Raw genomic sequence first — 27,148 nt, 5'->3', positions numbered from 1 at the left:
GGCATTAATAAAATCAATAAACATAATTGATGTTTTTTAGATCTTAGCAATTTTTAAGTTCCATCTTACTCTCATTATATTTTGTGCTTTGTTGATTTTTTCTATTTAAAAATCAATTTTAGATCTTTTTAAGGATGACTAACTTTGAAGCTGGTGGCCCATCTGTTTCTCTTTGTTAGCAGACTTCTTGAGGCTACTCTGAGTTTGTAAAGAAAATGATTTGCTTTGATAAAGAAGCTTTTCAAAAGAAAAAAATAGCCTCAGAATTTCTTTTTACACTCTGTAGTAAGTGTTTCTAACACTGATAAACTCACTCTAAATAGGAAAAAATGGTTGGTTATTTGAAAAATTGCTATTATTAAAAAAACTTCTTATCTCTGAGGCTCAACTTTTTAAAGTAAAGAATGTACTTTTGAAATTCTATGTGTTTTTAAAAACTGGTTGCAACTTGTAGGCAATGATACCCTAACCATAACTTTTTATACAATAATTAATTCCCTGCTGTGTCTTATTCCTTATTTATATCATATGAAAGCATTTCAGAAAATTAGGTAGATATTACTTCATCTCAATTTCCAAACCATTCTGTATACTTTATGTTTCCATTCACATTTGTAAATTCTTTGAAGGACTTTTAAATAGTATTATGTCACCAGAGCATCATGCAGAGAATGTAATTTCTTGTTCTTTGTCACATCACTGCCTTGAACATGTCCTCTGAATTTCTTTAAATGACATTTGGTGTACCTTAAATTGTGTATTTTACTGAAGAAAACATAGCCAAAGGTAATATGGAATGGCAACCTAAAAATCACATTTGAAGTATAACTGAACCCTTAAAATATTTAAATTCAAATAAGGAAAGAATATTGTAAAAAAAAAATGGTCATTTAATCCGAGAAGACCCCTAACTGATTTGGTATCCTTGGGCCAATAGTTCTTTCATTCAAACTACTTTCACCGTAATTCTGGGAGAGAAGGTCTACTTCCTGCATCCTTTTTCTTCAACATCATTCTTATTTACTTACACATTGCTTACACCTGAAATTTTCCCACTTTCTATGATTCCTTTCAAGCTACTTTCTTTGAGAGTAATTTGAGTGATTCATACAAACCTTTAAATGACTAATAACTTACAATGTTATACTTTTGTAAAGGTATTTGGTAGCAAGTTCTGCATGGTGCTCAGATATATTTTGTCTAATACACTGAATCCAGATCAGTAAGCCAAGAATGTTTAATAAACCTAGAGAAACTGATATAAAAGTAAGATTTTACTATCAATAAAATAATTGGGCATGGTGTTTGTTTAATTTTTTGATGGAGAGACAGTATAGTATATAGGATTTGAAATCCAAAGACCTTATGTTACTATGTGAGCAACCTTACGTCAATTATTATAAAGAATTTCAGCTTTCCATCTATAAAATGAAGCAAAGCATTCAGAACCAGTTTTAATGTACATTTAAAAGGATAAATTGGGATAGGTGATGTGGATGCAATTTATAAGACTTTTAAAATACTACAGATGGGATTCTGTAATTGTATTTATTATTTGTAGCACCCTCCAAATTACACCACGTATTTAATACTGCATTGTCATTATTCAGTGGGTCAAGCTTATTCCTAAAAGTGGCTTGCATTACATTATACTGATATAAAACAACAGATGAACAGTATGAAACTGCTGTATTTTTATTCCACTGCCTTTCTCATGTTGTCTTTTAAATTAGGTAAATAATGTTTTACTTTTAGATGTTTCCAAGAAGAGCATATAGGGTAAAATTACTGATGCGATAGAATCATTTAAGCAAGGAATTTAGTGTTCATATTATTTAATCATGGTAATAAGGACTAGAAAACAAGAGAAATAAACAATAAGCTAGATTCTTAATCAATTGTATTATATATAGTATCTATATTTATTAATTTATTGGATCTAAGAAATATTTCTACATCACAAAGGCACAGCAATTGGCTATAAAGCCTATGAATTATTCACACAAAGGCACTACATGAATTTAAGGATTTTTTGAGATTATTTTTTGAATACTATTCTCATTCAAGAAACATTTTGCTATCTAATATGTGCTAGATATTGGGCATCCAGGTGTCTAGACAAGAGACTCAATTTTAATATTGTTGTAGTAAGTCATTACAATTTATTCATTATTGCTCATTCCTATGCAAAAACATAATTATTTTCTACTTATTTCCTTTATGCATATGAATTTAGCTTAAACCCTCAGTCATCCTTTCATTTAGAAATCACACTTTTCTGGAATATCAGTTGTGCAGAATTATACTTCCTTAGGTTTCTTCTGAACAAAAGGAAATTTCACACTCCTCTTATTGCTATTATAAACAATAATTGTCTTAAATTCTCCATTTAAGTCACTTCTTAACTAAGGAGAAATACACAGAGTAGGTTACCACACAGAAAAACACACACACACACACACACACACACACACACAAGGTTTAAAGATAACACATCATTGTTCACATGATTTAGTGCTGCTGAGAGTTCTCTAATTATAAACAGAACAGTCAAGCACATACCTAGTGGCTTGGGAGAACTAGTGCATGTTTTCACTTTTCTCATGAAGAGAGAAAGATGCTGTGATTTTTCTCTCTTGAGATCTCTGCCTTTGGCTGGCCTTATTAGCATTCACCTTGCTTTATCTCATGCCCGTCTTGTAACCCTGGTTGAATCCTAAATGCCTACCAGGAGAATTTAGTATCCCCTGGGGAATTTAGGAGAGAGGTTGTTCCAGAAGAAGTAATTTAACTTCAGACAATTTTCTCCATTCCACCCCTCTTGGTAATGTGTGCACTCTGAAAAAAACAGGTCTTGTCTGCCAGAACCTTTGAATGTTTTTTGTTTTTTGGTTATTACTTAAACTTATTACAGGGTTTTTTGCTTGCAAAGCAGTAACTACTTCTGTATACAATCTGTCCATGGTAGAGGGTTTCCTAGACCTTTAGTAAAACTCTCTGTCACTGAAAACAGATTCCACATCTCAGAATACAGAGATGGCACAGGTGCCAAAACCTTCTGCAGAGATATGTCCTGGAATTCATAACTGCTGTAGAAATTCTATTTCTTAATGCTGGTGGGAAAAAGGTAGTCTGTTATTTATAAATGTGGTTTGAGCCTACACTGTGACACATCAACGGTTGTAGTTAAGAAAGAAGCATGCTTCAGGCATACCTATTTATTTCACAACAACCCATTACATGGTGAAAAAGCAAAAGGAGCATTTGTTTCTTAAATACTTTATAAATGCTTCTAATTTCTATTAATATGTTGAATTGGTTTAGTAAAAGGGATAATATTTTTAAAATTTAATAATTGTAAAGGCCCAGAAGAATGCCTCACAGAATTATAGGTATTTGTAAAATAAATCAAATAAAAATTATAAAGGCTTACTTTTGCTCTCATAATGACTGCAAATGATAAAAGTATAGCAATTTGTGTATAATGGCTTTTCTTTCTTGAGATGTACTACAGTGGTCACTTTTATCTGTCTAATTTAGGGAAGCATGTTAGTTTAAGATAGTGGTTCTCAACTGGGGCCAATTTTGGCATCATCTCTCCTGCCCCCAGGGATATTTGGCAATGTCTGGAGACATTTTTGATTGTCACACTCAGTGTACATTCAGCTGGTATCTATAAGCACAGGCCAAGGATGCTGCTAAACATCCAGCAGTGAACAGGACAGCCCCCTAAAACAAGGCAATTATTAATGAATACTTCAACATTCAGTACAGAAGATGAAAATGCTTATTTAAATTTAAGATTTATTTATAGACTGAAATATTTTATTCAGAAAATCATGCCTTCAAAACATTTTTTATATAGTAATCATATTTAATGGTAAATAGATCTGACATTATAATATTGCAATTTTCTATTATTCTGCTGTTAGGTTTTTATATCAATGCATTTGTGATAAATTCAATTAATATATGTATTATAGAGTTTGTCATTCATTTATTGTGCTGCCTCAACTTAGGCCTTCATCATTTATTTTCTGAACTAAAGAAATGACCTATTCAATCAATCTCCATCTACTAGACCAGTGTCAAATGGATCACAGTCAATTGTTGAGATTTTATTCTAAATAATATCTTGCTATTACTACTAAAGAACAAAAACTTATATTTTAATAAATTAGAGAATATTCTGTGCATTCTCATTTTCATTTCAGAATCCAAAACCTTTATATAAGTGGAACTTAAAGAAGTTGAATTAAATATATTTTAATGGGAGTATTTTCATAGCCCTGGTTTTTGGCCATATCTATCTTTTATGTTTACACAATGAGTAAAAAGAGATTAAGAACTGTTTTTCTACAATATCACCCTTTCATTAATTTTCTACAATATTTACAAAATGTACTTAAAGAGATTTGTTTTCACTTGCTTTGATATGCAATGCTACAGATAGATATAATATCATATTGCTTTGGTGGTTCGGAAAGGTTTGTTATTTCCTCTGGGTATTTGTTGTAGTTACATCATATATCTTGTTTCCTTATTGGGGAAGGTACAACTAAAGGGGAGTAGGGGTTACAAAACATCTCTGAAACATTGACACATCCCTTGCAAAAAGGCACTCTCAACTGCTTTCAAAAATGAAGCAAAATACATATGTCCAGTGCTTGGTAGTTTAAGACCCAGGTTACATATCAACCTATATAGATCAAATTAATCAATCCATCAATGAGAGAAAGCTATCAATGGAAAGAACATTCCATATTAGATAAGCCATTTCAGTAAGGAAAGGAATCATGGTAATTCTTTTCTGGACCGGGTAAATATTGATGGAGTAATGCCAGGCACTGGTAAGAGCTGTGAATTCAGCATTGAACAAGACAGGCAAAGCCCCTGCCCCTGTGAAACTTATGATCTAGTTACCCTTGCCTGGTATGGTAATGGGTAGGGATAAAAGTATCTCTTCTAGAGAATAAAATATGCATGATTCTGCATTACTTATTTTACTTAGTTAATTTAGAGAGCTCTTTAATAGGAAACCATGAACTTATTTAGAATGCATGTTTCTCAGTGTGAATTATCCACCCAAAAATTACTACCTAACTTCTGCTACAAGAACTCTGACCAATGATAATACTGGTTCACTTTAACATAACTTAATATTTATCTCTTCTTTCATTTGATTCAAATTATGTTAATATTTTTATTAGTTTTTAAAATTTTTGTTAGATACTATTTAACATTAGTTTGTTTCTAAATGTAATACAAATTTTAGCTATCTATTGGAAATTATTTCAAGTTTCTCTATTCCTTTAAAATAATTCTTTTGAAAAATAAACCATTTTTGTAAAATAAAGAATATTTGCAAAAAAAGACATTTAAAGTCAAAGCAAATAATCATGTGCTGAGTTCTAATCTATGCAAAGTATTAGCAAAGTAAATTCTTGGCTGATAACAGTTTTGTCAATTACTACTATTTTTTATAAAGAAAAAGAGAAAAATTTTAGAAAATAATGATAGAACATTAAACACTCAATTAATTGGTGGTTGAAATATTTTCCCCTCCCCCATGAATTCTATCATCATGTCACCCAGCCTTAATGAAAACTGGTCTATGTATATTGGCATGTTATTGTATTTCTATTTTTGTCCAATTATAAGATAATTTTTAGCATAGTATTATATAATTCCTAAAATCAGGATTCACTTTATAATCAATGCTTTCGACCAAATTGCAGTTGTAATGGAATTTACATAGTCTGAGCAAGCATGGCTTTTCTTATAGTTTCATACTGCCTTTTCTTTAGTTGAGTTATATGCAATTTTGGTGCTGTGTGTGTTGAATTACCATTTAGAAATATTTTCACAAAGCTTATTTATGCTTTGGTCTTATGATGAAAGTTATTCTGCATACAGAAATTTGAGGAAAAAAAGAATCAAGATGTAATTTTAATATTAGTGAAACATATTTATAATTGGATTGCCTTCAATTCCATTCTCTTTTCTTAAGTAAAAACCAAATGCTTTATAAAGTCTAAAGAGGGAATATACCTATGTTCAGATGAAACTAAATTATTGAGATAAATGTGAAAGGACTACCAAATACCACACAAGGAAATTAAAGACAAAATAAGCTGCAAGTAGAGGCTGGTATCACTGATTAATGTGTCACTCAGATTGAAATAAGAGAATGTGGTTTGTTTATTTGTTTTAAATTAGCATCATGTGTTTTGTTTGCTTGTTTTCCTTTTTTATTGATATGTAAAATAATAATGTGTTTTAAAAATCAGTGGCATCTTGTATTCCATGAAATGTAGGCTATATGCTCCCGTGAAGAAATTAGAGTAGACAATTATAGGGAAAGAAAGAACCGATTTTATTATAATGTGCCCACACTTGACTGATTAATCACTATGTTTTCCATCCTTTCATCCTCTACTAGGAACTTTATGGATAAGTAATAAACTAGCTGCTTAACGACTAAATTGTCCAAAAATTAACACAACTATATGAGTTTGGAGAAATAATTCTGATTTTGAGAAAGGTGTGGCTAGGCAAGTGCACTGAAAATTCCCTTCAGGGTTGTATTCCCCAAGAGCTTCAGAAGTAACCAACACCAATTAACATCATGATGAGCAAGTTATTTATTTTTCCCTTGGGCCAAGGAAACCAAATCCAGATATATATATATCCACGCCAAAATATATTTTAAGATTTTTCAATCAAGAGGATATTTCCTATTTTTTTTAAAGATGTTCCATGGTACAAGACCACGTAGGATAAGATATATGTTCTAAACTTAGAATCTTAGGGCTGGAAGGGAATTGAATGATTAGAATCTGGCTTAAGTTTCAGTGTTGGCTCCATTAGGCCGAATTGTCCCATAATGTATTAAACATGCAAACAGGATAATTAACATATTATATTTAACATTATATTATATTTAATATAATATTAAATATTATAATATTTAGTTATTATATATTATAATATTTAGTTATTAAATATTATAATACCTCCTACTTCTCCCTCCCTCCACCTCAAACACATGCACTTTCAGGACTAAAGCCTTCATCTTCCTAGTTGCTGAACATATGAGCAACTGATCTCAAATAAACTCTGCAAACATTTCCCTCTCAGGGGCTGGGGGGAGAAAATAGCCTCCTCGCCTAAGGTTACAGCTCTTCCCAGTGTCTGCCAATGTTCAATGACTAGATGATGCAAAGGTATAAGACTCCCTACCACTAGACTGAATCATAGAAAAGCCATCCCAAATTCAGACCTCCCTGTGTGCTCATTTGAGACAGTTTAATTGCATAATATTTAATTTCTACCTCTACCTGACTCAGATTTCTTCGTTCCCTGTAGGTGTTGGCCTGGAACATTCCCCAATAAACTTAATGAATATCTGTCTCAGAGTCTGTGTTCTGGGGAGCGAAACTACAACAATAAATATAAATTTGCTTGAATTTTCTGGAGAAAATGACTTTCCTTTTTAAAGTAACGATAGTGTTCAAAGTAACTTAGGTTCTAAAGAATGAAATAAGCATCTATCAAAGTAATTTCAAGGTCTGTTGGTCACTTTATATTGCTATTGTGATTATTATTATTGTTGTCATCAAGATAACTATGTTCCAGGTATAATGTTAGGCATTTTATAGACAGTGGTTCATCAAACATTTCTCACAGATGACAAAATTAGAGACTTAGGAGGTTAAATAACTTGTCATGGTCACTCAGCTAGAAAGTACTGATTCTGGTTGATTCTCCCATTAAACTTCAAGCTATCTAAAAAAGTAGGATCTGGGACTTTTATAAACAGCACTATTTCCATCATGTATGCAGCACCTTGCCCTCAGTGGTGATCAATAAATATCTGTCACATGAAGAAATAAATCCTTGTATATCTGACCCCAAATCCATGTCATTAACCTCTGCACTATGCAATGTCCCATGTACTCTATGAGCTCTGGAGTTAATAGTGAACATCACAATGAACTTATAAAAACCCTCTAAGATGTCAAAAGCAAACTATGCCAGGTATAGGCTATTTGAATATGTATTTTTCTTCAAAAATTGAAAGTGACATTCTTCACTTTGTTTCATTTAATCATAGATCCACATGTGCCTTCTTGGTGCCAGATATTATACTAGGGAAGTGCTGAGGCTGCCCGTGAGATTGAGTTATTTGATCCTTTTCAACATCTGTTTATTAAAATTGTATATTCAATTTAATGTAATATCCCAGGAGCATTAATGATCATAAAAAGAAAATAATGAATAAACCTACAAAGGTAATATTAATATTAAAGAAGTGGAAATGAAGTCTCTACTCACCTTCTCTAAATTCCTAAGCACCATCTGCTGAAATACAAAGGAAAAAGAAACATTACAACTGATATTATCATTATGGATTTACTAATGTCTCTTCTGTCCCAAAACAATTTTTTTTCCACAATATTTCACAAGCAGCACCCATGATATGTTGAACATTTGGCTGCAGATATTAAACACCAGGTTTACTTGGGGATTGGTTGGCAACAGATTCAATAGTTAAGTAAACAACTTATGTAAAGTTACAGAGATGGAGAGATAATAAAAGCTCACATTTCCAAATAGGTCCAAGACCTAAAGTGTTAAAAAAGGACCAAGAAGAAGAAAGGAAGCCAGAAAAGTTCCTGAATGTTGAAAAGTATAAATCAAAATGGTTTACTCCTTTTACTTCTTTTTTTGCTGTTGAAATTTATTTTTTTATTCTTATTTCAGAATTTTACAGGAGTACACACGTTTTGGTTACATAATTTGCTTTTGTACAGCTGGAGTCAAAGTTACAAGTTTTCCCTTCACCCAGATAGTGTGCATTGTACCCGTTAGGTGTGAATTTACCTATTCCCTCTACCTCCCCAACTTGCTTGTTTTCTGTTGACTTTTACTTCATTATATGCACATAAGTGTTGATCAATTAGTTGCAATTTAGCATTAAATACATGTGGTGTTTGTTTTCTATTCTTGCTATACTTCACTTAGAAGAATGGTCTCCGGTTCTATCCAGGTTGTTACAAAAGATACTAGATCACCATTTTTTATGGCTCAATAGTCCTTCATGACCACATTTTATTATCGACCACATTTTATTAATTCACTCATGTGTTGATGGGCACTTGGGTTGTATCCACATCTTTGCAATTGTGAATTTTGCTGCTATAAACATTTGAGTGCAATTGTCTTTTTTATAAAATGTCTTTTTATCCCCCTTTGGGTAAATACCTAGTAGTGGGGTTGCTGCATCAAATGGTAGGTCTACTTTAAGTTCTTTGAGGTATCTCCATACTACTTTTCCATAGACGTTGTACTAGTTGGCAGTCCCACCAACAGTACATAAGTGTTCCTTTCTCTCCACATCCACACCATCATCGGTTGTTTTGGGACTTTTTGACAAAAGCCATTCTCACTGAAGTTACGTGATCTCTCATTATGGTTTGATTTGCATTTCCCTGATGATTAGAGATGTTGAACATTTTTCCATGTGCTCGCTGGTCATCAATCTGTCTTCATTTGCAAATTTATGTTGATGTATTTTGCCCACTTTTTAATGGGGCTGTTTGTTTTTTTCTTGCTGATTTGCTTGAGTTCTTTGTAAATTCTGATTATCACCGCTTTATCAGATGTATAGCATACAAATATTTTCTCCCAATCTGTAGGTTGTTTGCTCTATTGATTGTGTCCTTGTCTGTGCAAAAGCTTTTTAAATTGATCAAGTCCCCTTTATTTTTGTTGTTGCTGTGATTGCTTTGGGGTCTTCTTAATAAATTCTTTGACTAGGCCGATATCTATAAGAGTTTTTCCAACATCTTCTTCTAGAATTCATATAGTTTCATGCATTAGGTTTAAACCTGTTATCCATGATAAATTGATTTTTGTGAGAGGTGAGAGGTGCGGATCCTGTTTTCAGTCTTCTACATCTGGCTATCCAATTTTCCCAGCAGCAGTCATTGAATAGTGATTCTTTTTCCCAGTGTATGTTTTTGTCTGCTTTGTCAAAGGTCAGATGGTCATATGAGGACGGTTTCATAAATGGGTTCTCTGTTCTGATCCACAGATCTATGTCTCTGTTCTTGTGCCAATACTATGATGTTTTGGTTACTATAGCCTTGTATAGTTTGAAGGCTGGTAAAGTGATGCCTCCCAATTTGTTATTATGGAAGGCTACATTGACTATTTGAGGTCTTTTCTGGTTCCATAAAAATAACAGAACTACTTTTTCTAGAGCTGTGAAAAATTATGTTACATGGATCAGCAGAATCAACATCGTTAAAATGTCTATACTACCCAAAGTGATTTACACATGCAATGCAATCCCTATTAAAATACCTTTTACTTCTAAGAAAGTCCCTGAGGCATGTCTTGTAAGTATTTCAGTGCTTCCCTTGTACCCCAGGTCACCAGCCTGGCTGTCTCTATTGTAAATCTATGGAAAAGTTAAAATGGCAAATTAAAGGTTGTGGAGGGAGTCTGCTACAAGTAGCACATAATAAAAAAAATAATAAGGATAAGGATGACACAGCAAACATCAAGATAGTAAAAAAGAAATGGCCTGAGCAATATACTTCAATTGGAAATCACTGGATATAGAATCCCATTAGTAGACCTTAGTTTTACAGCAGGGAGATTCATTTTAGCAATGATCATCTTGAAGCATCAACTTAAATTACAATACTGTTCTGCATGTAATTTATTTTAGAAAAATATAGTATATTTTAGAAAAATTCTCTTGGAAATATTGAAGAAGGAACTTGTGGTTAATCGGGCAGACTGCCTGTTTTTACACCAGTTGTAGGGTAAAAAACCCTCCCTGTGCTTCAATTTTCCAGTTTGTATGGCAGGGATAAGAGAAGCTACCTCAAAGGACTCTTGTGAGAATTGAATATGTAAGAGAACTAGCAGATTGCTTGCAATATAATATATACTCGATAAATATGTATTATTATCTCAAAGAGATAAAATATATTCAGAAAACATTTATTTAAAGGATAATATGTACCAGGCAGTTGGGTCAAGAGGACAGAGTAAATAGTATGAGAAGTGGATGACTTGAGGTTGCATTTTGGCAGTATAATAGCAAGAACCTGATTTTAAGCAGTATGAAGAAAAGAGAAAAGAAGATAATTTTCAGATGTTGACCTGACAGTGATGCCATTTACCAAGAAGGTGAATACTTGTGAAAGAATGGGTTTCAAAATTGAAAATCAAGTTTTGTTTTGTTTCAGTTTGAATTTATGTCAAATTGGTGATGACATTTGTCAAACAACAAAGTGATGGTAGCTGAATAAGCAAATTGGGACTCTAGAGAGAAATTACACTTAGAGATGTGGTCTTCCAGGAAATAGGGAAAAGATGGGTATTTAAAACTATACATCATTTAGGTTTCAAGTAAGCAGCAATTTTCACTGGCTTCTTCAACATGTGTTGTACCAATCTGCTGCTATCTATATAGCTCTTCTCTGTTCTCCCTTATCTGTTTCTCTTCACTGTTATCCTCCTTCTTTGTAGCAACCATAAATCCTTCACTTTTTGCAACTAGAACAGGAACCCAGCTAGTCTTGGTTTCTACTTTGATGCATTTTCCCACACCAGCACAGTGCTCTCTTCAGCAGGAATTTTGGTCCCAGCTTGTAATCTTTGCTTCCTCACAGCATGATTCAATGAGCTATGTCTTGTTTCTATCACTAGAGTATAAAGTTCTTGTGAATAAGAAGGTAGCATGTACTTGTGCACCTGATTTTGATTTATAAATTATATCCAAAAATCAAAGTGAACCATGTACTGAAAATTTAATCCAAGTGCTCTGTTGTTCTTTTAAGGTCCTGGAATATACCTGGATGTTTGTAATTCTTTAAATTCCTCATTTATCATTGTGGTGATACAAATCACAATACTGATAATTCCACTCACTCTCTGGGTATATACTTAAGCAAATATAGCATATTAAACCAACAAAAAATAATGGCCTCATATATTGGTATTTATTACTTATGAAAATGATCTGTATTTTCAAATAAAGCTATAGAATTCAAATTTAGGAAATTTAGATAAATATCAAAATGCCTTTTAGAGTCAATTAACCATTGAACCACTCCTGTGTAGTAGTACTGCACTGGAAAATTTAATCTCATGGAAGCTTTTATTGATGTTTCTTAAAACCTTGTTGAAAATGTAGGGGTTTGCACACAACTATATAAAAACCACTCTACTCTATGTATGCTATGAATGTGTTTTTTAAAGACCTCTTTTCTTTTCTGTGTCTTACCATAGGCTATATATCGAAATCGAATTGTGAGCCAAAATCTCAGCACAAGGGACAGAAGAACAATGCATATTCCCACCGAGGACCGTTTTAGATACTTGGCAGCTGACCAGACGAGCCCATACAAAAATAAAACATGTCAACTCTCAAGTCTATGTTTAAGTAATTTCTTGAAGGACAAGGAACTAGCAGAAGTTATCAAACATTCAAGAGGAACTTATGAAACCCTTACTTCAGAGGTTACACAAAACTTACGTGCCACTGTTGGACAGAGCTCTCTGAAGCCAACAGCTAAGACAGAAGGGCTTTCCACGTTCTTAGAGAAACCAAAGGACCAAGTTGCTGTGGCCCGACAGCATTCAACCTTTACAGGCAGGTTTGGACAGCCACCAAGAGGGCCAATCTCTTTACACATGTACAGCAGGAAGAATGTTTTTCTCCATCACAATTTACATACTACTGAGCTGCAGACTCTAGGTCAGCAGGATGGGTAATTAAATCACTCTTTTCCTGTCTCTGGGTAGGATAAAAATGGTTAGTGTTTCTTGTGCATAGTTCATATTAAAATTGTCATGTACTTTTTATTTTTAGTCATAAGCAATGACTTGTGGACATTTTTTCTTAAGAGTCAGGGTTCGAGCATGTTAATTGAATTAGGTTAAATTGCCTTGAAGACTTTATATATGTGTGTAATAAATGGGACCATCTTGCTGGTTTATATAGTCCATAATTTATTTTTTATCTCTATCACTTACTGATATGTATTGAGGTTTCAGAAGGTAATATCAAATAGCAATCTGTTCACTCTGTTAATGGTGTTACTGTAAAAATAGATCTGAGGAATAAATAGATAAAGGAAGTGTAAAGAATTTTAAATTACATAGCAATAGAAGAAGAAAACAAGAGGAATTTTAAAGTCTTATATTTGGTGGTGTACTTATTTGAAGACTAAAGCTTGCTAGTATGTAACCTAGAGATGTGTTTGTCTCTATTACATACATTCAAGCTTATCTTGTGATACTTACTATTAAGGGGGGAAAGGCTGTTTCTTTTATCCTTTAAAAGTTTAGTTCACACCAGTTCACAAAGGATTTCAGACAGAGTAATTGCTAGGCAAATAGAGAATGACAGCTCTGATCTTTGAAAAATTTTGCTTTCAGTTTTTTCTGTTGATGTTGAAGTATCATGACATAACATGGTAATGTGGTAAAGTTGGCTGAAGTTTGTCAAATGACACTTAAAAATGACATCCTATGTTCTATGTTCTTTGAGTAACTGTCATGGCAATAGGAGCATATTATTCAAAATTTAGGGGATGGAAACTTATAAGAAAAATATTCTTTTACTTTACTCTCCTTATATTTTTAAATGCTCATTAATTTTTCAATGCACATCCAATTTCAGTTTATGTATATCAACCTACATCTGTGACTTTATCAACTGAGGAACAGAAGGTGAATTTTTTGGTAGCCAGAATACAATACTCTGACTATACAATCTCCTTGATTTAGAATAAAATCTAAAATATATATGAAGTTTGGCAATTTGATCTTAGAAATAAACCTCTAAAAGGAATATTTAAAACACAAATATTTATCTTTGACAAATAAGGCCTAATATGTTATATACTTAAGTGCACATGAGATAGATCAATAAATCTATCCATTTATTGATAATTTCTTCAGGTTTAATTAGTAACAAAGCAGTGTCAAACGGTATCAATAAGTACAAAAATAAATAATTTTTAAAGGATTAGTAGGAATCAAGGCTGCAGTTTTTCTTATACAAATATCAGAGCTGGTAACTATATCCACATTAGGCATAGTCCATGAAAATTAAAACTGTCATACCTACTGCATGATCTGTTTTTCTTGCATTCTCTAAAAGACAGGATCCATCTGTGTGTACAAATGAGATGAATAAAGGGAAATTGAGATAGCAGTTTTAGCATGGCATCCAACTCACCTGCTTAAATTAAAGCTATGTGCAAAATGCATCTCCTATTATAAAAATGTATTTGAGCTTAATGCTTTGGGGGAAAGTCATTCGATTCCTCTTCTACCCTCACAGCTTTAACTATTGAACTTTTATAAATTTTCAAACTCTGATGAGAACTGATAAAGTAAGGAGTCTAGTGGATATGTTATACTTGTAATTTTGGTTTTCCAAAGGAACACACATGTGCATCAAGAGAAACGTTTGCCAAATGTTTTCTTTCTTTGTGTGTTTGTAATTCTGCCAAGAGAACAATACACACTGCAATTTGCTTGACTTAATGAGACTGCTATCTAAAATTCCCACCATACTTCAGAAGCTATAATGTTCATGCAGATATAAATTTGGGGTTAGGCAATATTTTAAAATGATAGAAAAATATATTAATTGTGGAATTTAGCTTGATTTGTCCTGAAATTTGGTGTGTGTCGCTAGAGTATTTTAAATCTGTAAATAATAAGCATGATAAAATAATCAAGGATTTTTTCCCAGGATATGAAGGACTATGTATCACAAATAATGTTTTTGATTTGGACTTTTGGAGTTTATAGTTTTGTTTTCCTAGAAGATAGACTTTTGAATTATACTTTATAAAAAATAATCTATTTAAGAAAATCTGTCATTTAATAGACATTTTAAGAGATGTTTTAAACACTAGTATTTTCTTGAAAAATCTTTTTTAAAGCTGAATCATTCAAAAAGAAAACCTGGATTAAACTGTTCGATTTTAAAAGGAAGGGTATTTTTTGGAAATATCATCTTAAAGCTGTTTTGTATCAGTATTTTCAGCATTGTTATAATATTATTTGTAATACTAAGTGTAACTCAGGCCTGGAGAAGGTGTCAGCCCACTATGCTAATGTACATCAGTAACTGTAAAACGGGGGTCCTTTGTAAGTTCCTCTTGTGTATATATAGTAACTCATAACAATGGCATGTGGGCATTCTTTCAGTGAATTGATTTCTTTGTACTAAAATCTCTAGTTTTCTAAGACAGTTCCATGTATAAAAATGATTTATACATTTCTCCAAGGCGGTACATATCCAAAGACATGACAACAGGGGGAAAAAGTGCTTGTTTTTCTGATGGAAGCAGTGGTCTTTTATTTCCCTTCCTCTTTCTTCTGTGCATGTGTATGTGTAGCTAAACCTAAATGACCCTGTAAAATTTCTGCTGCAAATTGTCTCTTCTGAATTTAAAATGTGTTTTAAGGACTCGTAGGAAGAGATATTCCTTGAAGAAAAGCTGTTTCCACCTGAAATAAACTGTTCCCATTTTTATAATTATTGGAACATGAAACTGTATTTCTACGAACTCAGTGATTTTTTTCCAAATACTTTTATATGCCAACAGAACCACAATGAAACTCTGGATTATCTGTCAAATTAATTTTACTTCTTTGGTGAACCTTAGTCTTTGTCCAAATGACACTATGAAGCTATTTATTGCTGCAATACTAAAGGTTTGACTCTACCAGTATCAATATGCTCAGGGTAAGAACCTAGAGCCACATGTTATTCAAGTTATTTTTGTTATCTATCGAATGAGATATAAATATTATAGAAAATCAATAATCAATATTAAATAACTGTAGGCATACACATAGTTACATAACTTAAAACCTTTGCAAAGACTTTCATGATTAATCTGAGTTCATGGCCTGTGTTTTGCTCCTTATATTTTCTAAGATTTAAGCCTAGCCCATTGTCATTATTTTCTGAGTATTTAGCTCTTGTTGAATTCAAAGGAAATTTCACATTTTGTTTTGTCTTGTGTGTCTAATAGAAATAATATCCATTCACCCTCCCCCCAAAAGTATTTTTTTTATTATTATGTATTTAGGGACCACAGCCCTGAGATAAATGATCACATTTCACTAGCCCTCCTAGGAACTTTCTTAGTAATTTAGTTGTTATTAGTCAGTTGATTAGTTTAGTAACTTAATTGCTGCTTAATAACTTAGCAATTTATTGAATGATGAATACTATTTCTTCACAACACTGGTCATTATCTCTTTCTCTTTATCAAAAAATAGTAATCCATAGTAGTGGGTAACTTGGAATACTGGTCATAATCTGAAAATTATAATCTCATAATTATAATCTCAATTTTGTCACAATTTTTCACTTTCAGAACTTTACATTCTGAACAACTATAGAAGTAGGATACCCCCCAAAATGCTTCGAAGACTCCATTCAACCAAATATAAATGAAAGTGGAAAAGAAAAGGGGACAAGCAAAGGTGGTGTCTATGATTGTCATCCATGTGACTAAATCTCGTGGCCCCTAGACAGAAGCTTTTCCCTCACTGATACATCTTAAATTCAGCATTGTTTCATGTATATCAGGATTTTGATTGCATTCAAAGACTTGATTCTATTTAAGCATTTTTATCAGGTCCTTTTATGTGTTTGCATATATATATATATATATATGTATGTGTGTGTGTATATATATGTATACACACACACAAAATATATATATGTTATATAAGAAGTATTTCAATTACACATAATATTCTTTGGAAATTTACTCCTCCTGGCATTTAAACCTTTAAAAAATTTCTTGTTTTTTCCCATGTGCTAACTTTGTCATGCCAACTCTGAGCTATATCTAATCACATGGCAGTGATGACAGAAAATATAAACCAGTTTTGGTTCTTATAAAATCTTATTCCAAACTGGTCACTGAAAAAAGCTGAATTGCACTGTAGTGTAAAAGAAAACAGCCAACTAACTAATCAACCAACCAAAGAAGCCTGCTCCACTAATAATATACATCACCACTGCCAAAATTTTGTTTTTCAAATCTTGTTCTGTCCCAACTTGTTCCAGCAAAGGTAAGAACTACAAACATATCCAGAATTTATTTATTTACAACATATTTGATCTTGCTAAGAACCCAGTTATATTTCCAAGGAATGCACCTCAAAAGCAAAAAGTTAAAATATATTACCCTGTAGTTATATTAGCTATGGAAAAAAATGAGGGCAGTCTACCCTGTTTACGACCTGGAGAATTTACCACAAAAATTAAGGCACAATAAAAATCCTTAACTAATATACAGTGGATTTATTCCATTTTAATAAGTAATCCAGACTGTGGGATATCATGGTTATTTCTAGAGAATTTTAATTGTAGCCTCATGAACTTCTCCAATTTAATATAACATGCATATTTATTCTTCTTGAACATGAAATTCAAGTACAGGAGCCTTCTTCATTTTGTTATTCTTTCCAAACATTACCTCATTGCTTTAGTAAGCTCAGGTTGCTATAACAAAATACCATAGACCCAGTGGCTTAAACAACATACATTTGTTTCTCACAGTTACGGAGGCTGGTAAGTCCAAGACCAAGGTGCTGGCAGAAGCAGTTCTTGCTCAGGGGCTACATCCTAGTTGGCATAGTGGAGAAAGAACTCTGGTTTCTTCTCACAGGGACACTATTCCCATCATGGGAGCTCCACCCTCATGGCTTCATCCAAACCTGCTTGCCTCCCATAGGCCATCTTTAAATACTACCACATTTAGGGTTAGGGCTTCAACATATGAATTTTCCGCAACACAAAACTCCCATTCGTAGTACTCAGTTTCAGCTCACAACAACCTAGTCAGGTATTTATTGTTTTATTCTTTCATAGATTAGTGCAGAGAGGTTAGGTAATTTACTGAAAACACACAGCATGTATGATTAATTAAATTGGATTCCATAACCCTTTATCCTTCTAATTAGAGCATGCTTACCTCCAGAGTGGACTCTCTCCTAAGGAGGCAGTGATCAAATCAACATGTGATTCATCTTCTTTACTCCTAAAACTCCATTGATATTTCTAGGGAAGAAAATCCAAGCAATGATCTATTTTAGGAAATCAGAGTACTTTCATTCAGAAGTATTTTTAGGATAATTATTGATGTTTAGGTCAATAATTATGGGATTCTGAGAGGAAAGCTCTCCTTCTATCTCAAAATTACCTCCTAGAAAAACTGACATCCTATTATTTTTTTCTTGAAAGCAGTTGGGAAAATACTAAGAAATAATTTCATGTTATATTTTCTAAAGCAGAGGACCAATTAAGTGTCTAATGAAGGGAAAACATCCAGTGGATAAAAAATAATCTAGTTCTCAGATTATCCTATTTTTTTTCTTTCATTTCTGAGGATATTGGTATAGATATCATCAAATTGATATGTTTATATTACCTTATACACATTTAAAAAACAAGATATTTATAAAAATATTTTAGCTATTTCTATCTAGGAACAAAAATAACAGCTGATTTAAAATTTGCTTAAATATTCAGAAGGAGTTGAAATTGAATGGGAAATACAAATTTACTTATCCTAAATTTTTAAATAAATCTTATTTTATAGTTAATCATAACACCAAAATAATTTATGATTAGGATGTAATTATATTATGATTTCTCTCTTTCAAAACCTTGTCTTCAATAAAATTTGAAGATTAAGTAGATCCTATTTTTAGGGGAAAAAATACCCTATATGATGTATTCTTAGATATATAGGCCTAAGATTATTAACATTTCAACACTGTTTTCTATTATTCATCTCTAAAACTCTAAAAATTCAGTGAGAAAGATAATAAATAAAAAATTACCCTTGAAATTACAAATTTTGGTAATATTGAATGCAATAGTATAATTTCTTTTGTGGCTCTTGATTTCCCAATAAGGTCAGCGATTTTATTTAATAAAAATTTCTCAAGTTGACTAATATTCTGAGAAAAGATTGCTACATTTAAGCATTGTGATTAGAAAAATATGCATATTTCATGCACATAATAAATTTTAAAACAACAAATCAATTGTGTGGTACCTGACTGCTTTTAGTATGACGTTAATTTGTCTTGAAACTATCTTGGTGATGGATTGACTTACACATGTATTCACACTGGGCATAAAGCATTGTGATTTATTTCACAGTTCTTGAGAGTTGTGACAATTGTGAAAAGACAGATCAGCCCCTTATTTCATCAGCCAGTTGACCTGACTTATGTTTCTACTTTCTTTGCTACCAATTTTCTTAATTTCTGATGTGCAATAATAACATGCAACACCCCAAGGACTACTAGGGGGCTATAGTGCTATATTTAATTTCGGTAGATGCATAGAATCTCTTCATTCTAGGGTATACTCTCTTTATATCCATTGTTTACAACTGTTCACAATTAAAAATATATCTCATAGTATTTAACTTTATATTTTATGAAAAGCTATTTATCCTATGTGTTTTGTAATAACACAAAAAATACAAAATCCTTCTGTAAGTTCTCTCTCTCACACACACACAGTTGGAGTTTTTAAAATGGATAGAAGCTGGATGATTGAGAACGGTTACTCAAGCATTAGAAACAGTATATATCTATGTATCCATTTGGCATCTATACCAATCAACAAAGAACAGACATTTTATAATGCTTCCTACAATGCCTTGAAAATATGCTCCATAATTTGAATATAATATTTAAGCTTGTCAAGTGTTTATATAGCTTCACAACTGCAGAGTAAATGATGTTCTGCTGTGTAGTTTTATATAATGCAATTTCAAAAAAAGTGAAATAAAGCAATATGATATATTTTATAATTTATTTGTAATGTGACCTTGTGGTTGAAGACTCAATCCATTTTCCTGATCACAGGAAGAGTTTCTCTTTGACTCTGAACTCTATTTTCTATAAAGAATGTCTAGAAGAGCTCTATATTGATTTTTTTATTAAATTACTGAAGGTATTAAATTTTAAGGATTATTTTGAAGACTTTATAAGAACTCATATACTCTATTTCTAAATTCTCTTGGTAATCTTTTAAAAATCTTTTGGTTATGATTATAACCAATCAGCGCTTTCTTGTGGAGGAATTATGTAGATATTCTCTCAAATTTCAATTGTAAAACAATCATTTTTCAAAAATATTTAAAATAGAATATTGACATATAGAGTACTTATTATTTATAATAAGTACTATATATACATTATATAAGTATATAATGCTTTCAATTATCCTCATATTTAACCTTATTCTAAATAACCCTTATATGTTTTATGGGAATACTTTCATATCTTTCTAATATAGCAAATGCTTTGACATTTGTACAGGCATTGTCAGAACAAGACTAAATGTATAGAAGTGACACAAGTGAATTATAGTTTAAGGGAGATTTAAAAATGTAATCACTTTTCAGAAGTTATCTGTGAAAAGTGGGAACAAAGTTTTATATGAAAAGCTCATTTATTAGTTTAGACAAATGTGGTACTTGATTTGGTTTCATTTGTAGACCTGCACTGAATTTCACAACATTTAAAAGCATTACTTAGAATACACTGGTAGTCATATGACCAATATCATGAAACAAAAATCATAACAAAATGATGTAAGAGGTGCTTTTTTCTGCTTTCTGTGATTCACTGCTCAAAACTGATTTTTGAGTTTTGTTTTGTTTGACTGTGTTTCACGTTATGGGTTTTTATACATGAAAAATGAAATATTTAAGTAAAGGTTAATTTTAACTACAAACTGTGTCTTGTACCACGGTTTGGACCCAACATTACATATTTTCTATTAAAGAAGAGCTGGAAAGAAAGAGGAATATACATATAAATCCAGTCTTGAATTTTAGTAAACTGTAAAAATGACCATATCCTGAAAATCTGAGCTCCTGCCATGTTTCAATTAAATGGTTGATATTGAAGAGTCTATACTGGATATGTTAGGTCAGATGCTGGTAAGAGTTTTATCTTCACACAAACAAAACAAAGGGCTTAAGTGTGTGACCTGACAGCTTTTAAACCCAAACAAATACCACTTAAGATAAGTACATTTGATAAAGGTGTAGCACCATCTCACCAGCATAATCACTGCTTTGCATTTAAGTTCTATCATGAAGATATTTATTGTTAAAGAAAATATGAATTGTTTACAGAGGCTTCTATGTTGCTAAATACCACAAATTTAAGTATTTCAAACAATATACTGAAGGATTATCATGCATGTGGAAACTAAAATGAAGACTAGCATTTTATAATAATCACCTTAGAATAGATCCTGGCCAATAAGATTATAATAGGACACGCAGAAACTAAAGGGATAGTTTAATATATACCTAATCATAATGGAAAGTCAGAGAGCCAATCAAAATATACTATCATAGAAGAGAAAAAAATGCTTCTCTTTAAGAGAAAGCCCTGGAAAAATACTACTAGAAGTTATATAGTCTGAAATTTTCAAATTCTTCATACCATTTTTTAGGATACCATAATCTAAACACTATTTTGATAAAAGACAAATTTATACAAAGACTTCTGAAATTCCCAGATTCTTTTTTTAAAAATGGAAATCTGATCTTTAGTGTCAAGCTCTTACATTACTATATCACATTTCACTGATGTTTAATCTTGCAGAAGATAAGGTTGTGTCTAAATGTGATTAGTCTACCATATGTTTAAAACAAATATTTCGAGCTTTTACAATGCTATTTATTTTTTACTATGCTTTGTTCCTCACACACAAAACGCTGCCTCCTATGCCAAAACTGCTTCATTGTCTATTAAAAATAAAATTCATGAGCACGCTTGTTAAAATATCGATAACGTATTGACTTTTAAGACTGTAGTAGTATAAAAGAATGAACAGAAGCCACTGCCTTTTACCAGTATGCTATGTTTAGCTAACAGAGGTGGCAGAGAAATGCCACATGCATTATACTTGTATAATATACAAATAAGTATGTTATGTAGAGAATAGGAATAAATACAAATGCTTAAAGTCTTTGCTATTTATTTTATTATATTGTATTTTAAAGAGTAAAGATGTTCCAGTTCTATCTCTCCAATAATTGCTTAATGAGATAGCAGTGTTACAAATTACTTCACATTAAGCTTTCATTCAATGCATGCATGAAAAGTTTAAAACTTAAATTAGCAATAATAAATTCTGAGTTTTCCACTGGCAGTTGTGATAGTGAAAGGTCAACTAATCCATGCTTTGGGCAGGTAAAGTAATAATTGAACATATGATTTAAAACTAATGGGGGTTTAATTTCACAACAAGCCTATGGATAGACATTCATATTATTATTCCTATTTTACCTTTGAGAACAATAAAAATAAGGAACTTGTCTCAAGTCACATAACCAGTAAGAGGCCTAAGTGGCTATTACATCACACAGTGCTGTTCTATATAAACACAAAACAGTTCAAAATTATTTCTTCTGTAGTTATTAAGAAATGTTTGTAAATAATCTATGCAGTCATCTTATATTTAAAGCAGAGTTTTGATATTTAAAAAATGGGGTCAATGTAAATTACCTAATGATACCTTATATGCTAGCTTAGAAAACATGGGCATTGAACACCAACTTTATTTTTTTTTTTTTTTTTTTTTTTTTATTTTTTTCTTTCCAAACAAAAATCTAAAGGTATGAACACCAACTTTAGATTGACAGTAGTTAACTCTGAATCTAAGCTGTATAATTTACTGGGTATGTAATCATGGCAAAATTGTTGATTTCTCTAAATCTTAAATTTTCCCACATGTGAAAATGTGGCTAATAACTCCTACCACAAAAATTTATTTCAAAGATTAAATTAGATAATATATACGAAAGAACCTATAAAAATAGCTTACATATATCATTTAAGATCCTTCTAATTCATTTTGTCTACCATAGTTGTCTTACAAAATCAACATGGGCTTTTGGGAAATTAGAAAAGCACATAACTTTGGAAATTCTTACAAATCAGCCTTACCAGGCACTATGTTTCTTCATATATTCAGAATATTACTACTGTGAATAAATGTGCAAAATTTACATGGTATTCTCCAACTGACTTCTGGAAGCAATGAAGAGATTTTTCAAGGTACTTGCTGAAGCTATGGTTCATAGGAGTGCAAGGAAGGAGAGTGTTAGGGGTATAGTTGCTGGACCAATTCACTTATAATTAAACCATACAGTATTAAAGGGGTAGCTCTGTAGTCAGAATAATTTTGTTATAAGTTTACCAAACTTGCAAGGAATAATTACTTAACAAATTATACAATTTTTCCAGAAATTTAAGAAAACCTCAAATCAACCAAGAACTTTACACGATCATTATAGGCTTACTTTTAAAATTACGTAAGAACAATATAAAAAGAGAATGTCATAGATCCATTTCACTAATGAACATAAGGAAAAATTTCAAATAAAATATTAGACAACTGAACCAACATTAAACAAAATATATCATAATCATGTAGAGCTCATACCAAGAATTCAAAGATAATTAACATAAAAATCAAGGTTATCCATCATAAAAAAATTAAAGGAAAAAAATCATATAATTATTTCGACTGATGGCTAAAAAAAGCCCTTGATAATGATTAACCCATACTTATGCTAAAAATCATATCTAACTCAGAACTGATGTAATTTGTAAAGGCATCTACCAAAAACCTACCTTAAAATACAATATACAGCATACCTACAATTTATAGTAGGTTTAGCTACTATAGTTTAGCTACAATTTATAAAGATCATATAAATCATTATTCCCATCTTTACTACAAGGAAAAACTAAAATATCTAAAAATCAATGGCATTTTTTGAACCCATGGCTGAGTACCAAGGTTGCAAGGCAAGCAACAACCCTGAAATATGGAAAAAGTCAAACGCAAAAAATCATAGCCTAGATTCCCTTACACCTGGAGCACACATAAATTAGGGAGACATAAACTGGTAGAAACATTTAAATAGTAATTTTAATGAATTGCTGGAGTTTTATTGTGAACTAGCGTGGCAGTGAGAACCCCTGGGATCACAGTCCTGTGAGGTTCCCAGATGTTTGTGGATTTTACCTTCAGGAAACCCATCGGCTTCTCATGGCAAAGATCCAAGAATAATTTCCTCCTATCTGTGGCTGGGGAAGAAGAGTAACCATTGTAAAATATGCCCAGAGCATTCTCCTACCAAAACCTACTCTTCAGGGAAAAGACTTTACTGGAAATTTATTGCATCTGAGGGAAGGTCATTTCTCTTATTCCAGCTCTCTGTAGCCCTTCTATCTTACTTAAAGGGTCAAGAGAAGCTGAGACAAACTTGTGAAAGTTAAGACCCAGGAACAAAGCACTGAGATTTTATCATAATATTGTAAAAGACTTTCTCTTTTTCATAATTTACCATTATACCAACAGGGCTCCAATATAGCTGTGAATTACAGCTGAAATTTGTGTAAGATTCAAATCTTTGAAGAGAAGCACTTAGGGAAGTGAAAGTTAACAAATGAGACCAAAAGAAGGACACCAGAGGAATTTGAAGCCTTTGGTATCTACAGACATAGAAAACAATAAACACAGTTACCAACTCCTAGACAGAGTATCATACCACCTCACACACACTATTTACTTCAATTCTTCTAATATGATACATCATATTTAACTTTCAACAACAAAAAAAATTAGGCATGCTTAAAGGTAAGAAAAAAAGCACAGTCTGAAAAAACAAAGAAAGCATCAGCATAAGACTCAGATATAACACAGATTTTGGAATTATCGGGCAGGGAATTGAAAATAACTGACCAATATGTAAACGGCTCTAATGGGATAAATAGACAACGGTGTTTCTCAGTCGCTCTGTCATCACTGTACATGCTAGTATCACACAGCATGTGACGTTTTAAAAAAAAAACAATCTGTATATTTTATCAATCACTACCTCTTGAAGAATCATTATGGGCATCTCACAGAACTCGAGGGTTCAAAGGAAGGTCAGGTGAGTGTCAAGTTCTGGAGATGTGGCAGCATATTTGGTGTTCTTTGCTTAGCTCACCTTACATGTGTAAAAGGGGTTCTTCGCTGTCTTCTTCTCCTGATTTTATTCCTATGCTCACTCTCTTTCCTCCGTCACTGTCGACTCGCTTGAAAATTTGCTCCTACGTCCCTCAGTAGTATTCAAAAAGTCTAAAATGGGCACGCGTGCGTGCCGCGAGGCGTGCGTGCCGCGAGGCGTGCGTGCCGCGAGGCGTGCGTGCCGCGAGGCGTGCGTGCCGCGAGGCGTGCGTGCCGCGAGGCGTGCGTGCCGCGAGGCGTGCGTGCCGCGAGGCGTGCGTGCCGCGAGGCGTGCGTGCCGCGAGGCGTGCGTGCCGCGAGGCGTGCGTGCCGCGAGGCGTGCGTGCCGCGAGGCGTGCGTGCCGCGAGGCGTGCGTGCCGCGAGGCGTGCGTGCCGCGAGGCGTGCGTGCCGCGAGGCGTGCGTGCCGCGAGGCGTGCGTGCCGCGAGGCGTGCGTGCCGCGAGGCGTGCGTGCCGCGAGGCGTGCGTGCCGCGAGGCGTGCGTGCCGCGAGGCGTGCGTGCCGCGAGGCGTGCGTGCCGCGAGGCGTGCGTGCCGCGAGGCGTGCGTGCCGCGAGGCGTGCGTGCCGCGAGGCGTGCGTGCCGCGAGGCGTGCGTGCCGCGAGGCGTGCGTTGCTGTGGGCTTACGTGCCGGCGTGGCGTACATGCCGCGTGCGTAAGTGCAGCCATTACGTGACCCTACCGCCCGCATGCGCAGTGCGCTGCCCTCGCCGAGGTCCTCCACGCTCGCTCGCGGGGGCCCTCGTGCTCACCCAGGTTCCCGCCGTCCTTGGCGCAGCTCGTGGCCGGCTTTGGGGAGCCACCCGCGCGTCAGTGTAATGTGGCCTCACAGCCCTCGTGCACGCGGACGGACGTTGGGCATGGCAGCAAGTGGTGCGCATGCGGCCTCAGCGTCCACCTGCAAGCCTGCGGCGGCGAAGGCCTCCCTGGTGGATGGCGTTGGGGGAAGGACGGAGACGCCGTGGCTGGAGGTGTTCCCCGTCTGCCATCTTGCCGATGAATCGGGATCTCGATGGAGAGGCTACAGCTAGATATTCAGGACTTCGTGATATGCAAAAGAATGAGGAAATGTCAGTTAAAGACGGCAGAGTGCAACAATAATTCAGAATTCACCACAAAGGAGTTAAAGCAGAGTTTCGGTGAAATATGTGACAAACACAACATTCCTCCTCGACTTGATGAGCAGCCTCTGCAAGATAACTCTGAGGGAGGAACAAACCAAAAGGAAGTACCCTCTAATTTAACAGATCGTCGTAGGCTTGATTGTGAGGGAAAAAGATGCCTCTAAAGTGCCTGTCTCTGCAGAAGTCCAGGCATTTCCTGACCGAAAAGAGCCCAGACTCAAAAATGCCTTTACGTGTCATTGGTACTCTGGGTTCCCGGAATATGTCTTGCCTGTCATTTTCAAAGCTTTATAGAAATGAAAACAAAACCTAGCACTGAACATGTTCTTAACAGAGATGAGAGCATTTTTATACTGTTACAGAAAATAACAATGCAAGTAACTGAGAAGTTGTTGGAGTTGAAGTGAACAAAGACCAAGAGTTAGATATGCAAACGACAAAAAATACGGACCAAAATACCACTCATTGGTAATTATACCTTAAGATTGTGCTCATCAAAGGGCAGGGTGCCAGTAACGAGCACATAAAGTACCACCCCCAAACTCCACATGTCTGCAGTGGGGCCATGATACTTTTTCCTCTCCAAGATCTCCGGGGCTATGTAGAAAGTGGTCCCGCAAAAGGTTAAACTGGGCACTTAGGCTGAAATCAGTTATTTTGATGTTATACTTCTTGTCCAGTAACAGATTCCCCAGCTAGAGGGAAAACAAAACAAAAATAAAATTTAGCCAAAATACTATTAAAAGTATGAAAGATTAGGCATTTCATAAAGAAGGTTTTTGGAGTGATTTAAAGGTAATATTTCCTAATTAATGAAATGAGAAAACATTTTTTCTAGAGGAAAAATACAGGAGACAAATTTGAACTCCTGATTTTATCACATTAAT

General features: G+C 33.8%; 1 protein-coding gene and 1 long non-coding RNA gene across 3 annotated transcripts in view; one reads left to right on the top strand and one right to left on the bottom strand.

Moving 5' to 3' along the window:
• CCSER1 (coiled-coil serine rich protein 1) overlaps positions 1-15,303 on the top strand; it is an 899,545-nt gene extending 884,242 nt beyond the window's left edge. The window contains exon 11 of one of the 2 annotated variants that reach the window (XM_012774012.2): positions 12,313-15,303. In XM_012774012.2, the coding sequence (XP_012629466.2) occupies positions 12,313-12,798 (486 nt within the window). In that variant the 3' untranslated portion in view covers positions 12,799-15,303. The remainder of the gene's footprint in view (positions 1-12,312) is intronic. The other variant, XM_075998660.1, reaches the window with a different exon arrangement.
• Positions 8,334-25,259, bottom strand: LOC142865528 (uncharacterized). Its single transcript, XR_012915729.1, has 4 exons — positions 25,119-25,259; positions 18,045-18,130; positions 14,155-14,202; positions 8,334-8,364 (listed from the first exon to the last, which is right to left on the bottom strand). It is a non-coding gene; the product is annotated as an uncharacterized LOC142865528 (long non-coding RNA).
• Between the last annotated feature and the right edge of the window lie 1,889 nt (positions 25,260-27,148).

This window comes from Microcebus murinus, chromosome 29 (genome assembly GCF_040939455.1).
Source record: "Microcebus murinus isolate Inina chromosome 29, M.murinus_Inina_mat1.0, whole genome shotgun sequence".
Classification (NCBI taxonomy): domain Eukaryota; kingdom Metazoa; phylum Chordata; class Mammalia; order Primates; family Cheirogaleidae; genus Microcebus; species Microcebus murinus.
The sequence above is the reverse complement of the archived record's forward strand: the minus strand, read 5'-3'. Positions and strand labels throughout refer to the sequence as shown.